The 27,149-nt window shown below is 36.9% G+C and overlaps 2 protein-coding genes across 5 annotated transcripts in view; one reads left to right on the top strand and one right to left on the bottom strand.

Annotated features, from left to right (window-relative positions):
• Positions 1 to 1,467: 1,467 nt before the first annotated feature.
• On the bottom strand, positions 1,468 to 26,591 carry DEPDC4 (DEP domain containing 4). The gene is given in 11 exon segments (XM_072973185.1): positions 1,468 to 3,482; positions 5,932 to 6,089; positions 6,091 to 6,205; positions 11,294 to 11,372; positions 14,199 to 14,321; positions 14,412 to 14,554; positions 15,192 to 15,418; positions 17,602 to 17,788; positions 23,241 to 23,411; positions 23,982 to 24,356; positions 26,262 to 26,591. Coding segments are annotated over 10 exon segments (1,596 nt in total). The 5' UTR covers positions 26,386 to 26,591; the 3' UTR covers positions 1,468 to 3,482; positions 5,932 to 6,037.
• Positions 26,526 to 27,149, top strand: part of SCYL2 (SCY1 like pseudokinase 2) — a 55,747-nt gene continuing 55,123 nt past the window's right edge. Inside the window, exon 1 of one of the 4 annotated variants that reach the window (XM_006214364.4) lies at positions 26,526 to 26,749. The gene's annotated coding sequence lies outside the window, so the exon portion shown is untranslated. The other 3 variants (XM_006214365.4, XM_072973184.1, XM_072973183.1) reach the window with 3 other exon arrangements.

Below are 27,149 nucleotides of genomic sequence, written 5' to 3'. Positions count from 1 at the left end.
CTAGGTAACAGTAACTGAGGGACAATCCTTGTAAGGCCCTGCCATCAAACTATCTCTGCTTCTGTATTTTCAGTCTTGTGTCACTGTGCTCATGAATCAAATTTCCACCAGTCTCTACCCTAGCTAGGGTCATGCACCTACCCCATGGCTTCAGGGGCTTTGACAGCCTTATTAAGATAGCCTAGAGTCAAAGAAGGTGGTTTCCCAGAGGAAAGATAAGGTGAAGTGACAGATGCTGGGCAGGGTGAAGGAGCTGTCTACTACAATTATGTTTGGATTATAAGGACAGTCTCTGACTTAACAATGATTTCTTAATGAAGCCTTAATGATTCTTCAACCTACAATGGTGCAAAAGCAGAATGCATTCAGTAGAAACCATTCTTCCAACTTTGAATTTTGATCTTTTCCTGGGCTAGCAGTATGTGATATGTTAACTCTTTTGTGATGCTGGGCAGTGGCAGTCAGGCATGCGATCATGAGGGTCAACAACCAGTACGCTTACAGCCATCCAGTACCCATGCAACCATTCCATGTTTTTCACTTTCAGCACAATATTCAATAAATTACATGAGATATTCAAGACTTTATTATAAAATAGGCTTTATGTCAGACAATTTTGCCCATCTATAGGCTAAAGTAAGTGTTCTGAGCATGTTTAAGATAGGCAAGGCTAAACTATGATGGGGTAGGTGAGGTGAAGTAAATGCATTTTTGACTTATGATATTTTCAGTTTATGAAGATCTGTATTGGGTTAGGGCCTGTCGGTCCTAGACTTGATGAGCTAGTTGTACTCCTGGTTATTACAGAGTTGCAAATTGATTGTATTTGTGTGATACCAAAGTAGTAGCATATATTCCGTAGAGAGTGTAGCAAAAAGATGCTGGTGGCATAAAAGAAGTTTTTGCAACCATACAGTGTAACAGTGTAACTGTGCTAGAATTTCAAGGTGATGCAGTTGGAGGTATAAAGGCAAGTCCCCATTTAAAGGGCTTTCCTTGACTTACCAGGACCTCATTTTGGACAGGCAGAATATTATCATTGCTAACCACGGTGTTTTTCATATGAAGAACTGTGGCATTCCTCAAAGCTGCATTCCCAAAATATGCCCTAACTGGAAGTCTCCTATTATGTTTTGCTGAAAATAATGTGTCTTTGCATATTTACTACAGTAAACTAATTTCTTTATTCAGTGTAGTTCTCATAGTGTTCACTTTTGAGACACTAAAAATCCATTTGTGAAATTAATGAACACAGATCCTAATCCTTTAGCATTGAAGCTCCCATCAGTTTTAACACCTGCCTAATTTTGAAACTTTGTTGCTAGAGATAATATTTTAATATACAGTAAGTTGACTTCAAAGAGGACATTTAACATTAGCTCTAAATAATAACAAAGGTATCTATTATTTTGGAAAGATATTAAAAATCTTAATTTGAGATTCATAGAAGTAGAGAACTTAGGCACATTAGAGTTTATGATTTTTTTTTATTGCAAACTGCATGCATGGAAACAATGTTCCAGCATTGGCCATGCATAACATATACCTTAAGACAATACAGGATTAGGATCTACATCAAGGACTAATTAAGATAGGATACCCTCTCAAACACTTTTCTATCTGCGTTTTGCATTTTTTAATTCAGTGGTCAGTGGACATAGTAAACCAACCATGTTCACCTACTTCTCTACCTGTCCCAAATCCCTTTAAACATGGAGGAATGCACAGGGAACACTTAATTCAATGCCATTTGTGATACATTATTTCTCAAGCTGGGTTGGTGGGCACATGGGTATTCATTATATTAGAATCTCTATTGTGTTCATGACATTGTTCATATTTTCGTATTACAATTTGATAGAAGAGTAAATCTTTAAGTGGGCTCTAGGAAACAAAGAAAGATGCCACTGATAAATGTGGAGGAATTTCTAAAAGATGGAAAACAAATGGGATTAGATTGTTAGAGAAACAAGAAAACCTATGCCCAGGTCAGGGCAGGAGAAAACTAGTAAAGACATAAGAACGATTCCAGAGGCATTTTAATTCAGGACAAATAGAGAAGGAAATCATGGATAAGCCATTAAAAGAATGAACTGGAATCAGCTGAGCCCTACTCCCTTTCTTAAAATTGATGTTCAGCGGTAAGAGAGTTGAAGTATAAGGGTTGGAGAGAAACAGAATAGAACCTGAAATAATGTCATATCTGCTAAGAGCATCAGTAAAAAAAAAAATAATTTTTTTAAGGAAACACTTGATTGTAGCTCTGATCTCTGGCTAAAGACAAGAGTTCGGACTTACTAGAATTCTGACAGGGCAGGGCTCCAGGGAACTTAGCACACCTTTCTCCTGCCAGGAAAGTCACCATAATTGAACTCAGATTCACAGACAGGTCAACAGGAATTCGTAAGTGGGAAAAAAATGAACAGATAACCAAGCATTAAACATTTGAAGGATACTTAACACCCTAAAAGTGGCACCAAACAACAATCAAGAACGAACCCTTAAGGAATAAAATAAAAGAAACCTTGTAAGTAATACTCTCTTAAGAGATTGGTAAGGCAGTTGCATCTATTGCAACAAGAACAGGTTGCTATAACAAAGACAGATACTAGAAATTAAAAATAGGATTTCTCATGCTTACTTGATGAGTTGAACTGCAGAAAAGACACTACTAAAGACTGAAAAACTAAGCTAGGGGAATTTTCCCGGAATGTAGTGTAAGTGAGCAAGCACTGGGATGGCAGCGAAGGAGGCTAAACAACATCCAGTGTATAAGCTATGTTGGCTAGTGATACAAGAGCCTTCCTACAGAAGAGGCCTTTTGAAAAGCCTTCACCTGGCACACAAATATCCTCCCACTTGGGGCCTATTCTGAGATGTCCATCCACATACTTCTTTCCTAAAGCTTCTAGTTCCCAGGTTTCTTATCCTGTGGTTTTCAAGTCTCTGATCCTCTAGTCAAACCATTAGCTGTCATCTCCAATCATATCTTTATGCAAATTGAACAACTAGAAATGCTGCTCTCAGTTCTGCTCTCTGGGATCACTTCCCTTCCCAGTGCAGGTTAGTCTTGCCCAGTGGCGTGCCATGTCAAGAGGAAGTGGTCTATACAAGATTGGATGCCAGATGGTCAAGTTAATTACATGAGCTCACAGAGCATTTACTCTTACTGCACTGTTTACCCTTCCCTCAACTGACATCTGACCTCGTGGAGGTTCTCTTAAGACCAAGGAGAAAAAAATTCAAACCTGGTTTATAGGTGGTTATACAGGATATGGCTGGCACCAGCCAGAAGTACAATGCTGGCATAGATGAAATGTTGAATTATTATACCTGTAAATGAAGAGTTGCCTAATAGTATCACTGGTCACAGAGTTGTTAAGTGACAGAGTCGGAACTGCAGTAGCAATTTTTTGGTTTTTATGTTCAAAAATCTTGTTAGCACACAAGGAAGTGCATAATAAAAGTACTTCCAAATCCATCTGTAGAGAAGAGAGAACAAGGAGGAAAAATTTCCAGAAAAAAGTTCTCAAGAATGACTTTCAGTCTTGAACATTATTTATTTATATAAATTTAAAGAGAAAAGTTTTATCTCAACATTATCTCTTCAAGTTAAAAAATCTTTTATTTACCTGGATAGTACCTGAGAATATGAATAATCTAAGAAATTTAAGCAGAGTCTTAAGCACTATGAATCAGGATGCTAATTGTCACGAATATACGTTACTGAATATTCTAACAGGAGGTAAGCTTTTCAGTGATTGGAGATGGATTTTATTTATATAGAGAAAAAAATACTTTGCCCATAATAAGTCCCTCAAAAAGGGTTAGCCTAAAATTGAGTGACAATGCCCTTGGAAATTCTTTTTAAGCCTAATAACTGTATGGAGCTGTCACTAGGTGGAGTGGCACTGCTGGGATGGGAAGTTCTCTTTAGGAATTAATGCTTCAGAACCTTCAAAAAGCCATACAGTAGAAGCCAATTTTTCCTTGTAAACAAGTTTAATGGACAGTAGTGTATATGGTGATCAAAATAGGGAATGTTATTCCTCCACTAGGGAATGTTGTCATTCAGTTTAATTAAAAAACCTTTCAAATATTGCTGAACAACTCTTCTATTTCTATTTCTTAGTTGGACTTTACCATAATCTAGGGAACTCGCTAACATTTTCCCTTCTGAACCCAAATAGGTCAGGTAGTAAAACCAGGTCTCTGACTCCAGAGTCATACCCTTTTACCTATTACACCACACACTCCCTTGTACCTTTGATATTTCTGGTCCTATCTTATAAATACAACTCTACGCATGTATTTTTTATTCTAGAGATTAAAAGCAAAACAAAACTAAGGCTCAGAAGGAAGACATTTGCCTAAGGTTATGAGTACTCTTCTGAGCAGCAGATCCAGGGACACTAATATCTTTAACGCATTTCTCAATGTGCCAGCCGTTCACAGTGAAAGCAACCAATTCCCCACCTGATTCACATGGAACATTAAAGTGAAGAATTTTCTAATAAGGGGACCCCCGCCCACACACACACCCTTCAAAAGGAGGGTTTGGCTCCATGTTTCCAGTATTTTCCTGTCTTTGTAGAACCATTATCTCAGGTCTTTTACTGGAAGTATATTAATTTCCTCTCCAACTCAAAATAATGACACAGATTAGGACAGTTTTATCTTCTAGTGTCAGAATTGTCTTACTTTGTTTTTTGTTTTGTTTTAAATGGCAGGAACTCAGAATTCATCTATCCAATGCCCTTATTTTAACATAACATCTGAACATTTGGACTAACAGTTTATCCACAAAGTAAAAGGAAACTTTGGAAAAAATATAAATATATGTCAATAAGGGCCTTTAGTATATTCTCTGAAGACAGAGAATAAATAATGTTGATTCTCTAACTCAGTGGTTCTTACTGAGCTTGGGCCATAATCCTCTTTGGGAATCTGGTGAAAGCTATGGTTTCTCTTCCTAGAAAAATGCCATAAGCATATATACATAAAACACTCCGTACAATCTCAGAAGGTACACTGTACTTCAGCACCCTGAAATCTTTTCACAGAATCTTAGTTGAGAACTTAGACTCTAGGCATTCAAATTCAAGACAACTGATAAGAGTTTTTGTACAAAAAGATAAAACTGATGACATAAGTATGTATTTTTTCCAGTACATGATATACGCTTCTCTTTCCTTGTGATCAAGGCATAAATTAAGACCACAAAAGAATATATTTCTGTGTAATTTTCAACAGGGATTGAATCCTCAACCTATGTCACATTGGAAGAATGATACCATAAAGTAAACTCAACAACTTACAGAGGAGAGAAGGAGGGAGGGAGGGATGAAAGAAGAAAGCAAAACAGAAAGAAGAAAACCATAAAATACCATATGGACTAAAAAAGAACTACGGAAGGCAAAAATCATGATTTTACATATTTGTGAACTTTAAATTTGTGGCTTTTAAAATCTTCCACTTTATAAGTCTTACTCACATGATTCACAGCATTTAAGTTACAGTAGCCTAAGGGGGTAGCTTAAAAATAATATATAGTAAGGAAAATGGGTGCTTGCTTCAGAGAACTCATGTATGAAATGTTCTTTTTTTTGTGGAAAAAAATTCTAAAGAAATTAACTGTACCAGATCCCTAACAATAGCAGCACATTTAATAAGAGATTTTAGCAGCATTATAATTAAGTGAATCAGCATATTTAACTTGTATTCCTTTTTAAAGTTAAAAGCATCCCTAACTTTTTTTTTTTGGATCTACTCTCTTAGCAACTTTCAAATATAAAATACAGTATTATTAACTATAGTCATTAGGCCGTACATTACATCCCCAGGACTTATTTATTTTATGACTGGAGGTTTGTACTTTTTGACCACCTCCTTTAACATATTTTAAGCATGATTACACATAATTACACTTACAATGCTTAGAGGCTTTCCTGTCTCTGAAGTGTAAGATGGCAGTTTGAGAAAACCATTCAGAGGAATTCTTTGTATTTACAGATTATAGTTTCTTCTCCCAAAAATGTTAATGCAAAGCTTCTGGATGGTGTTTTTGAAATTCCTTAATTAATTTCTTTCAAAGTGATATTGGAGTTACTATTAATCTCTAGTGCCAACTGGTGAAGGTATTGACTTGTCCTTTCCTTTTGTTTTTCAAATTCCTTGTATGTTATGTGTTGGCAAAATGTGAAGCTTTAAAAAAAAAGTACAATTAGAAAAGCAAGTTGAAAAAACTTAAAAATGTACTTATCCAAATTGGCCATAAGCTGGACTTATTTTTTTCCAAAATACAGTAGATAATATTAATTATGCTCATATTTTCTTTGCTTCAGAGTAATATTGTTTCTTTACACATGCTCTATCCTTATACATAGTCTTATTTTACATATATTATTATTTTTGATCTCCAAAATAAGCCCATGAAGTAGGAGAACCAAGGACTACTATCCCAGTTTTAAGATGAACACACAAGGAATTAAGTGACATGGTAATAAATTGGAGGTGCAGGGGAGGAAAAAGTTTTCTTTGATCTTCTTAGGGTCCCTGGCTGGGTTTGACAAGTAAACTGACAAAGACAGATAAAGAGGAAAAGAGCATACACTTAATCTGTTTCACGTGACATGGGAGCCTTCATAAGGAAATGAAGACTCAAAGAAACAGACCTATGTACTTGTATGCTAGGTTTGATGAAGGCTGCACAGTCCTGGAGGAATGTGATAGGTCAAGCAGCATGACATAATTGTGATAAACTAGGGGAATCTTAGCAAGCCCTGTTTGTTCAGATCTTCTTGGTGTCCTTTGTCTTCAGAGATAAGAATACTCCTTTCTCTGGGTATAGGGAGGGCATCTCTCATACAGGGTTGAATAGCCTGCTTCAGGGATGAAGGGTGAGGAGGGGGTAGGTCAGAGGGATCTTCCTGCTTTTGCCATTTTCTCAAACTCCTTCAGCTTCAAATAGTGGATGTGTCAAGTACTGTATTTTGGGGTAGTGTGTCCTGAACCCTATCAGAAGTATGTTCAAAACATGAACAAAGAATTTCATGAAAATGACCACTGTTTTTTCACTGCTCTGTGAGCTGTGTTAGCCTGTTCAGTCAACCAAGACTCTGCCTAAGCTGATCTACTGAAGAGGATGCCCTAGGGCTCCACGCATATCAAAACAATCCTCTACTAGGGTTAACCTTTGAAATCCTTAAACCCATTAATGTTAAAGAGCTTGCCTATCTTCACTATGATGGCCTTCACTTAAACACACCTATGGTGATACTCTGAAATTACACTGCCTCTGAAAACTTAAAATTCGACACCCAACTCTTTACTGAGAATCTATTATCTTTCATGTAATAACATAATAATAGCTTACAATGAATGCTTACCATGTGTCAAACTTTTTGTACCTTTTCTCATTAAATCCTCAATGTTCTAAGGTGTAGGTACTATTATTATCAGCCCTGCCTTATTGATAAAAAAAAAATAGAAGGTTGGACTGCATGGCTAGCAAGGGGGCTGAGCTAGGATCTGAACCTGGGACTGTGTCCCATTCCCAGGGCTTGGGGATCTTTACCACTACACTATACTGCCTTTAGCTCTGTTACAATTCTCGTCAGTCTCTGAACATCAACCACTGATGTGCTGTTTTTCTTTGTTCATCATCTCTTTTTTCCCATCCTGAGTCAGACACATACATGAACATCTGAACCATTTTCTCACTAATTCGTGTCCTCAAATCTTTTGCATTCTTATCTTTCTGCAAAACTTGATAAAGCAAAATTTCAGATTTTAATCAATGCTTGAATCTACCTTTCACACTTGGATATTCAAGTAAATGAGTTCTGCTGAGAAAAATTATACTGTCCAAATTGGCATCACAAAAATTTGTAACCTACTTCATCTAGGTGCTCAGAGTTACTCATCAATCCATTTATGTGTCTTCTTGCAACTGCTTTTCCCATTTTCCAGTCTATTTCAAACTATTCCCTTTTTCTAATGTCATCCATTCAGTGGTCCCCCTACAACTCTCAGACAATAGGGTCTCTTCCTCCTACTTTGCCAAGGAAAATGGATTCATCACTTAATGATCTCCTTCAACTTCTGGGAATACACATTTATTTAGATCCACATACACTGTCAACTTTACTCCAATATCCCCACTCTGTTCCAGGCAAACTCTTGGTTCTGTTCCCTTGAACACACTTCTTCCTGCCTCCTCCGGGGCCTGGCTCCATCAGTCATCTCTTTTTATCTTTTATCTTCAATATCCTTTTTCTTCTGCCTTCCTCTCAGCTGGTCATTATGCTCAAATCTCTGGCTTGACTTAGCATTGTCCCAGTTTCTCTCTTCCCTTCTTACCATAGATCCAACCTGGCTTTTGCCTCTGGAGGTGATAAATCAGTTCTTGTTAATTGACTCCAGATAGTCAGGGACAGTCCTGATCTGTTGCCACATGGAATCCTTCTCTTTAAAATGTTACATTTCCTTGGCTTCATGGGCACGACTTCACCTCATTCCCCTCCTAATATTTCTTCTCTATCTCAGTCATAACTTGCTCTTTACTCACCCATTGACTATTAGTGTCCCTTAATGTTTTATCCTGGACTTCTTATATTACTCAACATAGTCTAAATAACCTCAATTTCCACATGTTCCCAGATACTAGCTTTAGTTCATATTTCTCGCCTGAACTTCAAAATTGCACATCCGGTTGCTCTGCTGAAAATATCAGTCAGGATGCCATGCATGTATCTTCAATCAAGGGGCAAAACAGATTCAATCATCTCCTTGAACATATTCCTCTTCCCCTGTTTTTTATCTGAATTGGTGGTAGTCACCCCATCTGGAAACTTGAGAATTATCTTTGAGTCATCTTTCTCCCTTACCCCTAGATGCAATCAAGTGTCGGTTGCCACTTTTACCTCCTAAATATTTCTCAGACATTCCTCTCCTCTCCATCTCTATTGCCTCTGTCACTGTACAAGCCTAAACGAGCTCTTGCCTGGACTATTGTAGTCTCCTAAGATCACTGCCTCCAGTCCCCTTGGCCAACCCATCCTCGGAACTGCTGCTAAGCACTCTCTATCTAAAATATAAATCTAGACATATCATGTTTTAAAAATTAAAAAATGCCTACCCAACTGCTTAGTGAATTCCTTAGTTGCTAAACGAGGCTCTTCAAGATCTGTCCTCTATTTCTCTGGTTTCAATTCCTGCCACCGCTCAGCTATAATTTCTAGCCAGTACCTATTTTGCTCAGTGTTCCTCCTGTCCAGAGTATCTTTCCCTTCTCCACTCCCTTGATTTAGCTAGTATCTAGTTCTTTAAGACTAGGCATTATCTCCACAAGCCTAGCCTGGTATCTTCAAACTAGGTCAGTCCCCTTCCTTCAGTCTTCCATAACCTTCTCTGGCTTGAATCTATCCTTATTATATTTTATTGTGATTGATTTAGAAATGGTTGCCTCTCTCATATATCAATTCTTTCTCTGCATTACTTTATTCAACCAATATTTATTCATATCTATATCTAACATGTGCTAGTCACTTTGAACATTGGAACATAAACTCACTGCAAGCAGGGGCATTATCTCATACATCTTGTATTTTTCGGTCCTAATACAAAATCTGGCACATGGATATTCAAATAATGTTTAGTGAATAATTGAATGGATGGATGGATGAATATTTGATGTCAGGAACATTTAAAATCAACACAAGAGTTTCAAGTGATCAATTCAAGTATGGGGAAAAGAGCATACAACACAAAACAGAGTTCAATTAAGTTCAATTAAAAATTCAGTTAAGTTGTATACTGATATAGTCTGACAATTTTACTGAATAAGGGATAAACTTCAAGAAGAGACAAAATAGTTAAGCTATTTAGGGAAAAATATTATCAGATAACTCTTCACTTGAAGCACATGGTACTGTGGGAAGCACTTACTATATTCATTATCTCCCTTTAAAGCATAGTGTTGAGTGAATGTTGAATGGAAATAAATATTAAAATGCCTACAATCTCTCCATTTTCCTCAAAAGCCAAAAATAATGAAAAATTGAATGTTAAAAGCTAACACAGTAATGACAGCCAAATGAAGTCTGTCTTGATTAATATAAAAAGATTCCAGATGCTAGGTTCAGAATAATTCGTTAGTATCACTGTTTGACTACATCAGACAGGATGCATGTGGCTCCATACCTGTTGCCATATGCCCTATGTTCAAAGGGAATGAGAGAAAATGGCATCTATTAGCTAAGAAATTCCAAGTAGTTCAGGCGAATAAATGTATACCTATGCTGTGAATGTTTTCCTAGAAATTAGTAATGCCCTAGAAACCTTTTTAAAGAAAGAAATGCTACCTACATTTCTAGTCGGCCAAGTTACTTAATCTCTCTAAGTTTCAGTTATTTTACCTATAAAATGGGATAATAATGGCTACGTAACAGATTATTACATAGAACAAATAATTTCATAAGTCCATGTTAGTGCTCAGCACAGTGTCTCATAGATAGTAGGGCTCAATATTACTGTCAACTAATTTTAAACTTTAATAGTATTTAATATTTAAATAATAACAGCATAATTTAATTTATTATTTATAACAATACTATATTATTAATATAAATACTAAATATTTAACAATCATGAGGTAGATACTATTACTTCCATTTTGTAGATGAGAAAGGTGAGGCACAAAGAGGTTAAATAACTTGCCCAGGCAACTTGGCCCTAGCACCCAAAGTTACATCTGTTACTTTATTTTGTCTCTCACATGATGATCCTAGAAAATTCGAACTTAAAATATTTTACAGTTTAAAGAAATGTGAAATTATGGAATCAGATCAATTGCTACAAGACACTGAGTGAAAAGAATCATGGAGTCTATACAACTGAGCTGGGGAGGGGTTTAGGCTCCTCTATAAAACTTGGTCATTTCCTGGGAAGGGGAGAATAAAAAACAAGAAAGAATTTGAGACTATCTGAAGAAGAGAAAATAGAGCATGTAGGAGCAAGCAGTAGGCAGCTGTGTAATTAGCGGAAGGGGAGGTGAGACCTGGGGGCACAATGAGATACAGAAAAGATTTTACCTTTTTAGAAGAAAGGTAATCAAACAAAGGACTTCAATAAGAACTAGAGAAGAACTTGCTCTGGAGATATTAAAAAATTACCTTACTATAACCTCTTTTTATAACATATATTTTTTACATACTCACCCTTGGCTCCTTTCCAACTTACTTGGCTGTAATGGTCACTTAATGATAAAGAAAGAATAAGTCTGAATCAATACCTGATATAGCATCTGGATCTTCTCCACATAGAAGCTTCTTAAGTTTCTTACTAACCAGATCCAATAAAGTAACTGGTGTCTACAGAAAAACAAGTATTTTCAAATATTTAATGTGAATTTTTTTCTAGCCAGTAATCCAATATAGAAAAAATAAAAGAAAGAAAGAAACTCAATATTTTTGACCAATTAGTAGAGGAAGAGGATTGCAGATGGGGAGAGGGGGTGGGTAGCAGCAGGCCTCTGAATTATAAAGGGTATAAATACTTGAAAATTTTTTTAGGACTCTTATAATTCTATTTTCTACTTCCACATATGCACTATATCTGAATGTAGGTTAATCATTAGTGTAATGTTCTCCTATAATAATTAAAATTATTTGTACTTCTATAACAGCACTGGTCTAAATAATCTTACATTATAATTACATGGTCCATATGTAAATAGTAGCTCTAAAATACATAATAACATAATTCTCTTAAAAATAGATAAATACTCCCTTTCCGGTTTTGGTTATACAAAGGTAATCCCAGATTACAACACGTATCTGGGGGAAATAATCCCTCAGTTAATACTGGTACCTAGACCTACCAATGCTGAACCTCATGTCCACACAGCTCCTTCATCCTGAGCCCCAGGCTACCTTTCCATTAGCTTCTATTGCTATGACAATTTCCAAACATAAAGCTATCCCCATTAATTCACTGTCATTCATAAAAAAACTTAGTGAGTGATTGCTATGTTCCAGGACTGATGTAGATGATGAATAAGCAGATCAAGTCTGAACTCATGGTTTTACATTCCCATAGAAGAGAAAGATAATTTCAAAAAATCAGCAAATACATAATATAATTTCAGGTAGTGATAAATGCCACTAAGAAAGCATAAAGAAGGGTAGGGAGCTACAGTGAAGAAGATGCATGGCTGTCTTAGTTGGGGAAGGCTTCTGTCTTTCTGAAAGGGTATCATTTTGAGCAGAGGCTTGAAATGATGTGAAGGAGTGAGCTATAAAATGATTTGGGAGATGTTCCAGACAGACAGTAGACAGCATTGGTAAAGCCCTGTAATGGGAAAAAGCTTGGCATGTTTGAGATCCCTTATTATAAACACCTCTGTCTCAATCTCCCAGAAAGACCTCATCCCCTAATCCCTAGAAAGCAGTCATCAGAGCCCCTTCTCCCTGCTTCCTGAATCCTGTACTGCCACCCCCTTCAGCTCATATCAAGTTCCTTTTCTCCCTTTGTGTCCTGCTACAAAATTTGAGCCAGGATGTTTCTTTATGACACTGCTAGTTCTGACATGAAGGGGGGAGTAAAAAAAAAAGAAAAATCCTTTATAACTTCTCAACCATATGTAGGAGAAAGGAGAATTCATTTATCCAGAGGAGGCAAGGTGAGAAAGAAGAAAGTGGAAAGGCTAAATGGTAAGGAAGAGGAGGGGACAGAAAATGTTCTGTTTAAATTCCTAGTTGGAATCTGGGAACCATTTTATAAGTAAACTATACACATGAATTTTGGTTTAGTGACTGCAGAATTAAACATTTTTGTAACCTGGGCCCTAACCTCCATTTATTACATTTTTTGATGAAAAACTAGGTGCAGAATACCTAAGGACTGACTTTCAAATGAGCTTTTAGAATATATTTCATTCAAAATTAATAAATAGGAGGCTGCTTCTATTGTATATACTTAGTATCCTCCTTTTCTCTGAAATAATGGAAAAGAAACATCAGTTAAAGTTGATGGAACTGCTACAAAATTCAAACCAATGTTTCTAATGACATGAAATAAATTTTTTAAACAGAAAAACTGAGAAGGGAACCATTCTTTATAGAGGCTTTGGAGAAATAACACTACTAAAAGTACCACTGCTGGGTACTAAAATGTGGTAGTGGGGACAAAATAATCTTTTCCTAAAATGTTTCAAAATATATCAAGAATCTGACCACATCTTACTAACTCCATTGCTACCCCTGTTTCCAGTCACCATATTTCTTGCCCAGATTATTACAACAGTCTCCTAAATGGTGTTCCTGCTTCTACCCTTCCCCTCTACAACCTGTTTTCAACACAAAAGCAGAGTTATCTTTACAAATGTCAGTCAAATGAGGCCACTGTTGTGCTTAAACCCTCCCATGATCCCCCATTTTATTCAAGGAGAAACAGTTCTCTCCAGTGGCCTACAAGGGCCCCCACCTCTCTTACCTGATCTCATACTACTCTCCCCTCTGCTCACCACTTCCATGCTGTTCCTCAGCACGCAGGCATGCATCACCCCCAGGGACTTACTCTAGGAACCATTTACTCTGCCCCAAACCACTACCCCTACACTTATGGTCATCTGGTTAACTCTCCCTCTTCTAGTCTCTGTTCAAATTTCACTTTCTCAGTGAGCACAACCTTGGCCATGCTGTTTAATACTGTAAACTCCCACTACCCACCACGTTGGCAACCCCAGAATCCCCTTAACTCACTCTTTTTGTTTTTTTCTATTACATTTACTGCCTTCCATCAAACTATGTGACAATGATGTATTGGGTGTATTTTTCTTTTTATTTTATTGTCTGTTATCCCTCACTTAGATATAAGCTCCTCCAGGTCCTGCATATTTGTGTTTTGTTTGCTAATGTATTCCAAGCACCTAGAACAGTGCCTGGCACCAAGTAACACACCACAAATGGGCTGAAGAAATAAATCAATATACTTCCAAATATCAACACTGTTTTAAATTTGCTTCCTTCTCTTTAGTAGGGAGAGAGCATTCCTTTAAACTTTGCACATTATAAGTACTCAGTTAAAAAAAAAAAAGTAAAAGTACTCAGTAAATTATTTATAAGTGAATGATTTGCTTTTTTGTTTGACACAAATAGCTTAACAATAAATGTGCCCAGGCAAAATGCCAGAGATACCTTGAAGAGCTCAGAGTGGAACTCCAGTAGAAACCAGACTAGCTGTTCTGCCTGTACTTTTAATGATTTGGATTGCAAAACTGCTTTGGCAAGAGTTTTCAGGACCACCGTTTTGTTATCATACTGTAAACAGAAAGATTAACATTAGCTTGAATCATTTTTAAACAAAAAAAAAGGCAGAAAAATGTAAAATGTTATTGTAGTTTTTTTCACCTGTTTTTGTAACTTGTAGGCATTAGGTTCTGATGCAATCACCATAAAAGTAAGTAGCCGTCGTAATTCTTCTCTAATGTTGGGCAGTAACAATCTTAGGTATAGTTGTGTTGCTTCAACTGCTTCTGTTCTTTTCTCATTTTCTGTTACATGGGTTACCAAGAAAACAAAGCAAGGGCCAAAAAATTAAATGGAGACTAAAGTACTTAGGCCATCAGTTAAAATGCTGTGATGCTGTATTTGGTTTGCAGATTCTTTTTTATTTCGAAATTTTTTATTATGAAATATTTAAAACACACAGGAAACTATCTATACAATATATCAAAAATACCTGTGTAATTATAGCCAGCATTGTTAAACAGTAATTTGTTTCTAACATGAAATTATATGGCCACCTACATAGCTAAAAAAGTGACATGTTATGTCACTCAATTTTATTTTGCTCAAAGGTTGCAAAACTAATACATCAGAAATTAACATTTCCAGATAACTCAGTTCTCTAATTCTGTGCTATACTAAAAATGTTTCTTACAATGTTCCTGTGATATAATTACCTTAGATCTAATTCCTATACCATAGTATCCTATACATAGTATTACTTTTGACATTTGGCAAGCAAAAGCAGTGAAGTCAAAAAAGACCCCACGAAGTTTTGACATCATAGAAGAAACATATTAAAATGTAATACTCACATACTACATAAAATTTTCTGCAACGTGTATCTTTAAAAATGTATTAGTATGCAAAAAAACCCACTAAAGTTTAAACATCTTATCTTACCTAAAAGTTCAATAATTCCTGAATGAATATCAAAATACTCATCAGTTAATAAGCAATCTCTTTCTTGATTATAGTATTTTACTATGACATCAAAAAGTAACTTCTTCTGTATATTCAATCTTGCTTCTTCATTTCTGTTTTGTACTAACTGCTGACTAACTGTAACTATGAACTGGTCAGGAAAATATTCCAAGCATTTAATTGCTGCGTTAAGCCAGTTATCAACCCTGGAGGCAAAAAACAAAGTAAAATAAATCAATGATTAACATTTCCATTTAACTACCTAAAAATATTGTTTGATAAAACATATAAAATCTAGCTTATAATTTACCAAATCTAAAGAAGAAACTATTTTTTGAGAGAATCCTTTCAATAATTTTTGCTGGATGACTGAGGGAGCAAGAGGGAATAGCTTTTTTCCTCACCAAATACCACCATACCTTTCTGTACCTTTCCTTTCAAGGAATTAAAATATTTGAGGGCCACTTTTTCATTATGTGTTTCTAATTTTGTTGGATTCTGTTCAGAGGAGTTCATCTGTACTGTTCCATTCCACTGGTGGTTCCTCTCCCTTTTCCTGCTCTGATCATTAGGTGCATATGGTTCTATTGTTATTTGAAAATAAGATACTTAATACTCCCCCATGACGATGCACTTTTTATCCCCCCACAAACTGTCTTCCCTTTTTTATCTCCCGACCCCAACAAGATAAGAAATTTAGGATCCTTTCACTCCTCCCTCCCTTCAGTGATGCCTCTAATTCCCTCTCCTCATCTGCCACCTTCCCAACCCCAGGATTTGCTGAGATAGGTTGGTATTTATTATAACTTCCCTTTATACAATGTCCCTTCTTTTTTGACATCTTATTTAGCACTTATATTTTGTACATTCTCACACAGTTTTACCATATCATCTTGGAATGTGTGTGTGTGTGCATGAGCGTGTGTGAGCATTTGTGTTTGTATGCATGCACACGTGTGGGGACAAAACTGGGGAGAAGAGAAAACAGTGAGATTGCACAGACCGAAGTTCACTGCCTACCAATATTTTCTTTCCTCTTCATCTGTCTCTATCTTGGGGTTCTGGTTATTTCTTTGTAATCTGATTAAAATCTTTCCTCAAATATTTTCCTAGGATGGGATTCCTGTGTGATATACTCTGAATTCTTGATAATCCTCAAATATCTTTCCTTCTTGCCTCCTCTTCCCTTTCCCCTTCCTTTTCATTCCTGCTCCTCCCCCGTCACAGGTGAATGGAATATATTACCTAATAGGTGTGACTCATTACCTTCTAGCTCCCTGTGTTGCAGATGAAAGAACAAATGACAGTCACACGGCATTTCTCTGGCAGATAAGCTACCCTTTCTGCCTGGAAGCTCATAAAGGCTGACTGGCTGCCATTTCCTACAGAGGCATCTAAAGAAATCCCGTTTCTTTGCTGTTGTACCTATACTCTCCCTGACTCAGGGGCTGGGGAGGACTCAACAATTTGTGGGCTCTTTCTTGGTCTATTGTGAATTAGGAGCAAACACGTCATGTGCAAAAAGGAACACGGTTGACTATCTAAGTGGTGTGAATGAAAAATGTTGCTTGCCATATCAGTAAACAAAGAATGTGCCTCCCTGAGCTTGAAGTCCTCAGAAAGTCCACCAAATAAAATATAATTCTCAACTTTTAGGTTGTGCTTTTTTTTTGTTTTTTTTCACTAGACAGGGTTCATAGATGTCTGATCACCAAGCTCTTCTTAGGATCTAAGCTTCCCGGTTTCCAGGTATAGAGTCTATTATGTTTTTCTCTCATCTGGCCATGTGGGAGAAAGCATTATATCAGTTTTCTCTGCTGGAATCCCAACAGTACCTAAGGTCTTACACCTGTGGTTCCTAGCAGCTGGTTTATCAGGAGTGACAAATATCCTGGAGTTGGGAGTGAAAGAGAAGGGAACCTCATTCGGGTTATAGGGTTCCCCAAACATCTTCCCCACAAGTGAGGGTGATTTTATGACAGGGCTTATTTCATTGTGAACTGTAGTGTTTTGTTTCATGAATGTCTCCCCTACTAGACTGTGGATTTTTTTAGGACAAGGATAAATAAATCAGTAGGAACCATGTTTGTATACAGTTATAAAATGGAAATAACAGAACTTTGGGAAAACATGCAGGGCCAGTGCAGGGAAAGAATGACTGACAAATCATGACTGAATTCATATAAATGAAATCACTCTGATTTCCAGTGATCTTCTCACAGGTCAGAACCAGTAACTTTCTAGTTTAGATTAAATGAGAATTCACACTGATTAATTTCTAAATCAAAGATGGTGGCTGCTTACACATGTGTTCTGTCTTAAAATATCAATGGCAAAATACGTGAAAGTACTTTTTAGTTACAAATTGACAATAAAAATGGTCACTTACTCAGGTAGACATAAGCTTGGAATAACCTCTCTGTCCAGGCAAGTATTTGAGATAACAAGATCTTCCTTTTTACTTAATTGAAGATTTTGTGTTTTAGCTGGAGTTTCCAAAATATTTTCCAAGAATGGAAGGTGAATCAGTTGAAGAATACGTGACAATGTTTGTTGTATCCAAACATCTTCCACAGCTTAGAAAGAAAAATAATGTAACTACCAGACTAATAAATAATATATACATATCCAATCAGCATTATAAAACTCTTCCATTTCTTATGATACAAAAGAAAAGCTACCTTAATATAACACAGTGGATTAATTTAATGCTAGGATAATTTAAATTTGCAAAATTACAATTTTTCTTTTCAAGACTGACTTGAATGGACATCAGGATTATGAGCCATATTGATTTTATTTTCTGGTTATATTGATTATAAAGTGATAGTGTCTAGCTTTTTAAGTTGATCAGTAGGTTAACTCCAAATATAAAAAGCATATAAATTTTGCATATCTGAAAGGACATGAGATCACTAATTATAATTTTATTCAAAGCAGTAGAGCTAATTGTAGTTAAATTGTTTTTAAATTAAAATACAGTATAAGGTTAATTTATTAAATTGGGTTCCTGGTCATTCATGTTAAGGGTTAATAGTTTTACATTATCCTAATCGTCAGATCATCATTAATATTTTACTTCTCTTTTAAATGAAATAAAATTATAAAAGCAACAGGTATAGTAAATCTCTTGCAGAGCTCCCAAGCCAGTAGCCTATGTATTAAATTTGGAACATAGCCAGGATTTGTTTGGCTATAAAGTATTTTGACTAGAATTAACTTATATAAAAATGGGAGATTTCATATAAAATTCTGGGTTTCAAGATTCTTTTTTTAAAAAAAAAATAATAAGATCCTATAACACTGGGCTTTAACTAATGTCTGACCAAAGTCAGCTGATATAATTTAGTGGTTACCCCACTTGCACTGGCATGCCATTCCCAGCTCACCACAAACCCTACCATTTGCCATTATATCCCAAACAGTGAAGTTGAATGTCAGCTACCATCTTCGTGGTACTGTCATATTGGTTTTGCTACAGCAGAAATTAATTTCCTTACAGTTATATCTTGGCATTAATTGGGAAAAGGAAAAACAGTTGAGAGGGCCATACATTTCAAGCAAAACAACAGTATATATTTTCCCCACATGTTTGAAAATGAAGTGTTCACTGGCTTTCTGATCTGCCTGGCTCATAAAGGCATCTGAGTTTGCTACTTCTGATTTATTGGCCAAAAATAAATCAAATTAACAATCTTTTAGTGAAGACCTGAGATCAATCAGTCCACATTTGCCAATAACAACCTTTGGGCAGGGCACTGAACCAGGTGCTAGAAAAAGATATCTAAAAAATAGTGGACCTTCAGCAGCCACAGCCTATGTAAAGAGGCAAGGATAGCCAAACATGAAATGGATGAAGGCAAATTTTATCAAGTCACCAAAAAGTAAGAATAGATATATTATGAAAAAATCCAAAGTAGAAAAAAGACTGTTCTGCAGTAGTATCAAGATAGAACATTCATTTACTCAACAAATATTTATTGAGACCTATTTTGTACTAGGCACTGTTCTAGATACCAGGGATATAGTGGTAAGCAAAACAGGCAAAAATCCTTGCCTGAATGGAGCTTATATTCTACTGGGGAGAGGGAGGCATGCAATAAACAAACAGACAAAAAATGAAATATGTAGTGCGTCAGTGGTTAAGTTCTACAGAGAGAAATTAAGCAGAAAAGGAGAGAAGTGCTAGGTAAGTAGTGTTGCAATTTTAAATATGATGTGTGGAAACTATCATTGAGAAGATAATATTTGAGCAAAGAGCTGAAGAAGAGGGAGCAGAGAAATGTGCATGTCTAGAACATACTAGAACAACTCAAGTGCAGAGTTGATAAACAGAATAGCTAGCTCTGTGAGGAAATTAGATGCAGGAGGGATACTATGGTAACACATACACTCACCACGATCATCTTTATGGAGCACTTCATATGCAACGACCACTGTGCTGAGTGAAGGGGATATAAGGGGAATACTCTGCATTTGGGCAGCATACAACCCATCATTTAGGATAGCCTGCACACACACGTGTGCATGCATGTGCATGATGCACATATATATACACATGAGTATTATATGTATAGATGTATAAACAAAAAGAAAATATTTGTAAAATGAGGAGGCTGTATGTGAGCCATTCATTCACTGTCACCTACCAATAGCAAGGCACTGGGCCATTCAATGGGTATCCAACAGTGAATAAGACAAGGACTATCCTTATCCAAGTACCTCACACTCTAGTGGGAAATAAAGACAAGCAAACAGGCAATTTCATTAAGCATGTAAATGTTTTGGTGGAAGGAGTACAGTGCGTTCAGTAGGATTCAAACTTGGTTTCAGCTGAGGAAACCTTTGTACAAATGTATTCTTCTGGAAGTCATGTAAAACAGCTTAACAGCGAAATTGTTCTATTCGATGTCGGCATTCCCCTGAGACCTACTGTAGCAAGGTGAAGGAGAAGTTCTGAGCCTTTAGAACCCCTAACATATCTATTAACAACTCACACATACGTTAAAAATATGTCATTATATTATCAGTAAGAAACAACAGTAAAAAATAAATCTCCAAAAAGGTGGTTCACCTTAACTCTTCTGGTCACATAAATGCAAATTTGCAAGAAGCCTGTAATTCTGTGACTGCATTGCTTTACCACTGCTGACACAATTTTCAACTCAATTCAAGTGAAGTAGGTTTCTCTTATTTGGGAAATAAGATATGGCATTTTTCACAAAAAGAAGTACTCCGTACTTTTATTACTTGGCTAAAATTTATATAGGAGTGTTGCCGCCTATATACCTTTCACTAGTCATATTTTTCCGAACAGATAATGGCTTAAATTTTCTTCTTGGCCAGCTAATTTAATTTTAGAAAACCAGATAGTATCTATATTGTTTTATTCCTCATTTTATATCTGTTAATAAGTCTGATGGGGTTGTTTTTGTGCTTGAGGATCACAGAAGAATAAGATTTCAGTGGGTAACAACAAGACAAAAACTCCATTCATGCCTGATTTGTTAAGAGTTCAGAGAAACTTCCAAATGCACTTCTCCAAAAAGTTTTGGTATGAAAAGGTAACTTCCAAAAAAACTGAACTCTTTTTATGTATTAAACACAGGAGCATCTAGTCAACTTTTTTCTCTTTTGCAAGCCTTCTTACAAAACAAAAAACAAAGAACAATAACAAAAACCCCACCCTAGTAGATTTAAGAATTTTGAACATAAAGAGATTTATTATTAGTAACTTATTAAAGACCACAGCTCTCAAAACTATGTTTTCTTAGAAAGAACAACTAAAGTAGTTTTTGTGTTTCTCTGTCCTGAAGGCTGATATATTCAGTTGTAACAAAGAGCAAACGTATCAACTATACATACTTCACTTGTACCTATTTTACAATTTACAATAACTTGTTGCCACAATAATGATAAAACACTATAAGAGTATGGAAATCTAGGTCTGAATCCTGATGCTATTATTTAACTGTAGATACTGGCAAATCATCTAACTTCTCTGAGTGACAGTTTCCTTGTATATAAAATAAACAGTCTAAACTAAACTAAATTCAAAATAAAGTAGTGGTTCCCAGATTTGGCTGATTTTTGTTTTAACATAAAATCTCCTTTTTAAAAAAAATAAAACAATAGTTATTGGTTTGTGGCTTAATGTTTAAAATCTTTGGCTAAACACAAGTCTTAAGTCTTCAGATATTCCTCCTTTTTCCACCTAACATTTTTTTGTTAAATATGTTACACATAAAAGAGTACATAAAAATCTCTGTATCAATTAAAGTGTTTGGGAGATAGATGCAAGGAAGGGAAGAGGCCTAAAACCCTATTTTCCTTTGTAGAAAATTAACAGATGTCCCTAAAACTGAAAAAGCATGAAGTAGCAATATAAACATGCCATTTAGAGACATGAGATACATTTACAACATACATCAGTTACAGTATACATGAATGGTAAATGGTTGTCTCTGGTGAGAGAAGAAGGGAAGTGAACTGCTATTTCTTGGTAACAAAACCTGTAGGACTATTTAAATGTTTTATATTATGTGCTTATATAACAAAGATAAAAATAAAAACGTCCAAAAATGTACATAAGAGTGCCAGCTTTCCCTCTCTACTGTGTCTTATTTATTTATCCTTCTGAGTCTCAGTTTCCCCAACTATAAAATGCAAGTTCTACTCCTCACTTTACAGGCCTACTGTTAGATTATAGACAATGAATATGAAATACATAACAAATTGCTTAACAAAGAGAAAGGCCCAGTAAATGAAAATTACATGTATGAGCGTTGTTACTGATAAATTACACCCATTTTTGGTTAGAAATTTCTAGAAGTACCCAATATCCTCATGGGAAAATGATGGAACAAGTTTTTTTTTTTTTTCTCTTCATTTATAATAGATAAAACTGTACTTCTGTTGGCTCTTCCTCTTCATATTCCTCTAAATATTAATCTTCCTCAGAGTTTTCTTCTTGTCCCTCTTCTCTTCTCACACTACAACCTTTCTCTGAGCACCCTGCATTTTCCCCATCACATTTATTCTAGTTATTGTTGGTAACTCTGGCTCCTCCAGTGTGCAGATCATGCTTGTTTTGCTTCTGCCATGGTTTGATCACATGCAGTAAAGGATGTAACCACTAGTGAATTGTGCAATCTAATTGCCCTGGGTATGCCCCTTCTTTCCACTGTTAAGTGTCATTATAAGGATAAAACCATAAGTAGATGAAGTAAATAGTAAAGAGAATTAGAGCAACAGGTAGCCTAGCTAGTTTGTTCTGAAAGGCGAAGGTCAGGGAGATGTTTGGGAGGGACTTACACAGTGGACAAAGGATACTCTCATAAGAAGATGTTCTTGGATTATAAATAAGGACTGGTAATGAGTCTGCACATTTTTTTTTCTGATAGTCTGGACTATAGCACCTCCAGTTAATCTGATCATGGTCACTGTAAAAAATTAACTAAATGTTATTGGATCTATGCTGCCTCACTTGTCTCATCTGATGTAATCACTATGTAGAAGGAAACTTACAGAGGAATAGAGTCAGTACACCAAATACACAACTTTCATATCTGAAAAGTCAGTTGTTAGAAACAGTAAAAAAATCAGTGACTCCCAGGGGGTGGGGGGAAGAGAAGGATGAATAGATGAAACAGGATTTTCAGGGCAGTGAAATCATCCTGAATGATACTATAATAGTATAATGGTGGATACAATCATTATACATTTGTCAAAACTCACATAATATACATCACCAAGAGTGAACACTAATGAAAATCATGGGCTTTGGTGATAATGATGTATCAATGTAGGTGCATGAATTGTAACAAATGTACCACTCCAGTACACTATGTTGTTACTGGGGGAGGCTGTGTATGTGTGGGTGCAGGCAGTGCATGGGAACTCTCTGTACTGTCTGCTCAATTTTTCTATGAACCTAACACTGTTCTTAAAAAATGAAGTCTATTTTAAAAAGTTAGTTCTTCCTTAAAAAGTTTCAAAAAATAAAAAAAGACAGAAAACTGAAATTACCTTCTTTTGAAAGTGGGAGAACAGGTTTGCCAGCTGTGTTGTTTGGAGGTAAAGCCAGATTCCCATTCATTGTATCAGTAAGTTCCTCAATTCTTTCCTCACCAATCTCCAATGCTAGAGGATTTGAAATCATTTCATCTTCTGGTCTGATAAGAAATAATGCGTGAAATTTTCCATTATATACAGGACTAAAATTTCAAATATACATTTTAGTTTACTTATTAAAACGTATTTATACATTTCTTATTACCAAAAAGAATATCAGGTAGCTTACACTAAAAAAAAAAAAAAGTAGTAAATTTTAGATAACAGAATATCACTAGAAGAAGATAGGTTTGTAAATAAAGAGAAAAAAGTATATGTTAATTCTAAGATTGCCATGGTTACTATGATACAATAGAAAATTTTTGCTCTAAGTTTCCAGGCAGCCTTGGTTTTATTTACCTTGGCTTAGTAATTTTTCAAAATTAGGGAACATACAATTTATCAGAGGAGATTTTCTTGGTACAAATTCTGAACTGTTTATGTGATCATGTCCTCCGTAACAGCTTTAGAGCAAATGCAGAAATAGATTAATTTTTACATGGCTATTTCTTTTTCTGATTACTGAAAAAAACTGAAAGCATAATGTTCAAGTTAAGCTCAATGAAGACCATTCTGCCAGCATCTAAACACAAAATATTACAGTATCTTGGTTAACACTAACCTTAGATTCCTGTGCTTTTATTTCATCAGTTGACCCAGTCTCAGAATCCTTTTTCCTTTTGCAAAAAACATTAGATGACTTATTGCCTAGAAACCTGTAGAGACTATTATTTGAATCCTCAAATTCCAATTCCTTTTCATTTTTGAATAGCTTCATTCCTACAGGTTCAAATATTTTATGGTTCATTAGAACCTGGCAAAACTGAACTCCTTTAAGACGAGAGATATCATTACTATTTAGGTACATATTTTGCATAAGATGACTTAATACTACATCAACAGCATCAGAACCAGTAAAACAGTCTTTGTATGTTCGTAAATGACGCCTCCATCTTTTTATTTCCACTTGAGTCTGAAGGGAGTGAATAATACCATCCCATAGCTGAGTAGCTTGAAAAGGACCAGAGTATCCTGAAAAAAAAAATTGAACATATGTTTTTAACAAATTTCAGGTATACATATAAATATGTAAGTTTTTCAGTTCTGACAACCTTATGCTTTTTTATGACATATTTGCTACCAGTGCCTTTAAGTTTCTTTTTCTTTCATCTTATGTAAACAATAATATGTTTACTAAGATTGCACCACATTCATTTGCCAATTAAATTAGAGTAAACCTGGGAACTTGCCTTACTGATATGATATATACTATTATGTGAATTTATACACTCTTAATATTACATGATTAATGACTAGCTATGCTTAGTCTTGAAGAATATTATTTTAGGACACACTTACAAGGAATGCACACAGACACTGGAGTCTTGATTTTACAGAGCTGTGTCTTCACTAGACTGTTTACTCTTTCTTTTCTTTTGCCCTTTTGACCAACGACAAGCTTTGCATTAAAAAATCTATGGCAAGAAGCTGAAAAAAACCTACTCAATTTATCTGCCAGCCATTCTTGTTGGAAAAGAAAGTTTTTGAGGAATAATGAAAATCTGAAAATAAAAAAAAATATGTGTATAACCTGGGGAATAGTTAAATAAATTATGGCACAGCCTTACAGAATATTAAGTAGCCATTAGGAAGAATGAAGTTTATAGCATGGAAGGATTTCATTAGTAGTAAAAACAAAAAAACAATGAGTTGGACAGAACAATTTGTATACTATCATCCTAGTTATGTAAAAATGAATTCCCAACCTACACACAAATATATGTAAATAGAAAGAAAGGTCTGGAAGGATAAACTTCAAACTAACCTTTGGAAAACAGATGTAATGAAAGAGGATGTTCACTTTTTAGTCTATTTCAATTTTTTGTAATGTACATATACAATTTTTTATTGAGATACAATTCACATACTGAAAAATTCACCCTTTTGAAGTGTACAATTCAGTGGTTTTTAAGTACATTTGCAAAGCGGTGTAACCATCTTTATTATCTAACTCCAAACCATTTTATCACTTCAAAAAGAAACTCATACAGTTAGCAGTCACTCCACATTCTGGTGGACGCCAGTACATTTTTAATAAAAAAATTTAATAATGGTAAGGGAATAAGTTGAAGCATCTAGAACGTTGTTTCTAGATTTTTGTTGTTAGAATTCAAGAATTTAACAATTCTTTATTTGACTATGGATAACTGGAAACAGGATGGCCAGTTTTACATGCTAGTTTGATGTTTATGACAAAAGGGCAGAAATAAAAAGCCCATCACCTTCAAATGCTTTCTGTAACAGAACAGGTCTGTCTATCCTTGAACTGTTAGTCCGAGACACGGTGGACACTGCACAGAAAGGAGTGAGGAATGGAGGGTAAGAAGTGGAAAAGGGGAGGGATTGAGGAGGGGAGAATGAGGGTAGGTAGGGGCGGGGTTAGAGAGGGTAGGGTAGGGTGGATAAGACTAGGAGTCTGTGAACGGTGGCGACAAGGATTATTTTCCATAGACGATTTGCCTAAGTGTCACTGAACAAATGCGCTGGGTTAAAGAAATAGTCCTCGTGATAAAGGAACTTGCCATCTGGTACTATTAATCCCTTGTTGTTCTAAGTGTAGCCTTCTGACCAGCAGTATTGGCATCATCTGGGAACTTTATTACAAGCGCAGAATATCAGACCCTACTGTTAAATCCAAATAGCGTTTTAACAAAGTTCCCAAACGGTCTGTGTTTATATTAAAGTTTGAGAAGCACTGCTTTCCTGGTCTCCCGAAGAGTAGCTCCTGAAAATGCCCAGTGGCGGCTCTCAGCCCAGGACTGAAAGGACAGGTAGGCCCGGAAAGGGGGGGTTCCAGAGGCCTGAGGCACAAGTCCAAACCGCTCCTCTCATCCGTCCTCCTCTTCAGTACACATTTGATTAAAATGTATAGGCTACCTGTCCTCCTTTTCCGGCAGAAGACACCTCTAGAGCTCACGAAACTCGGCCCGCTCCGCCCTGGGCCCGGAAGCTCGCTCTGGCTTTCGAGGGTACGGAACCGCGGAGTCAAAAGAACCGCCATAAACTCGCCCTCGGGGCTCCTCCTCCGGCTTGTAACCCCGCCCCCCACTGCCTCTAGGGAGGCGGAGGCCAAGGAAGTCCCGGTCCCGCCCCTTCCGAACCAGCCGGAAGTGACGTCATGCCCCGGCCGGCTGGTCTTTCGGTCTTCTTTCCCCTCCCTTACTCTTCCTCCCCAGTCCCTCCCCTTCCCTCCCCCTTCCCTCCTCCGGTTCCAGCCTTTGAGGCCGCGCGAGTGTGGGAGGACATGGAGTAAGCAGGCGGCAGCGGCCAGGTGCTGAGGCTGAGCAGGAGCACCCAGGAGGCGTTTAGAGGGGCGGGGGAAACAAGCCCCAGCACCGCCCCTCCCGGGAGGAGAAGGAGAAGAGGTGAGTGACCGTCCCCGAGCACCGAGCGACCGCCTTCACCGGCCGCGCTCGCGGCTGGGCTCCCCAGGCCAGCGAGGAAGGAATGTGGAAGAACCGGCGCCCGGGTAGGCCTCCTTAGGTCCCCGGGGCTAGTGACTGTTGGCTGGTGACGGGCCTGCCGGCTGCAGGCCGTGCCGGCGGGGCTGTGGGCGCCCGCGCGGGGCCGAGCTGGGGGAGCCGCGAGCTCCCGGGAGCGAATCTGGGAGGCCTGAGTCTGCTGAAGAGGCCTTGAAGCGGCGGGAGACGCGGGGCAGGAGCCATCTGCTAGAGGGAGAGCCCCCTGCTTCTCCTGGGGAGCTCGGGTTTCCGTGGTGGAGATCTTGGTCCCGTTTTGGAAAACTGGACACTGCTCCGGGACTGG

This window comes from Vicugna pacos, chromosome 12 (assembly GCF_048564905.1).
Source record: "Vicugna pacos chromosome 12, VicPac4, whole genome shotgun sequence".
Lineage (NCBI taxonomy): Eukaryota > Metazoa > Chordata > Mammalia > Artiodactyla > Camelidae > Vicugna > Vicugna pacos.
Note: the sequence above shows the minus strand (reverse complement) of the source record. Positions and strands in the feature narration are given on the sequence as shown.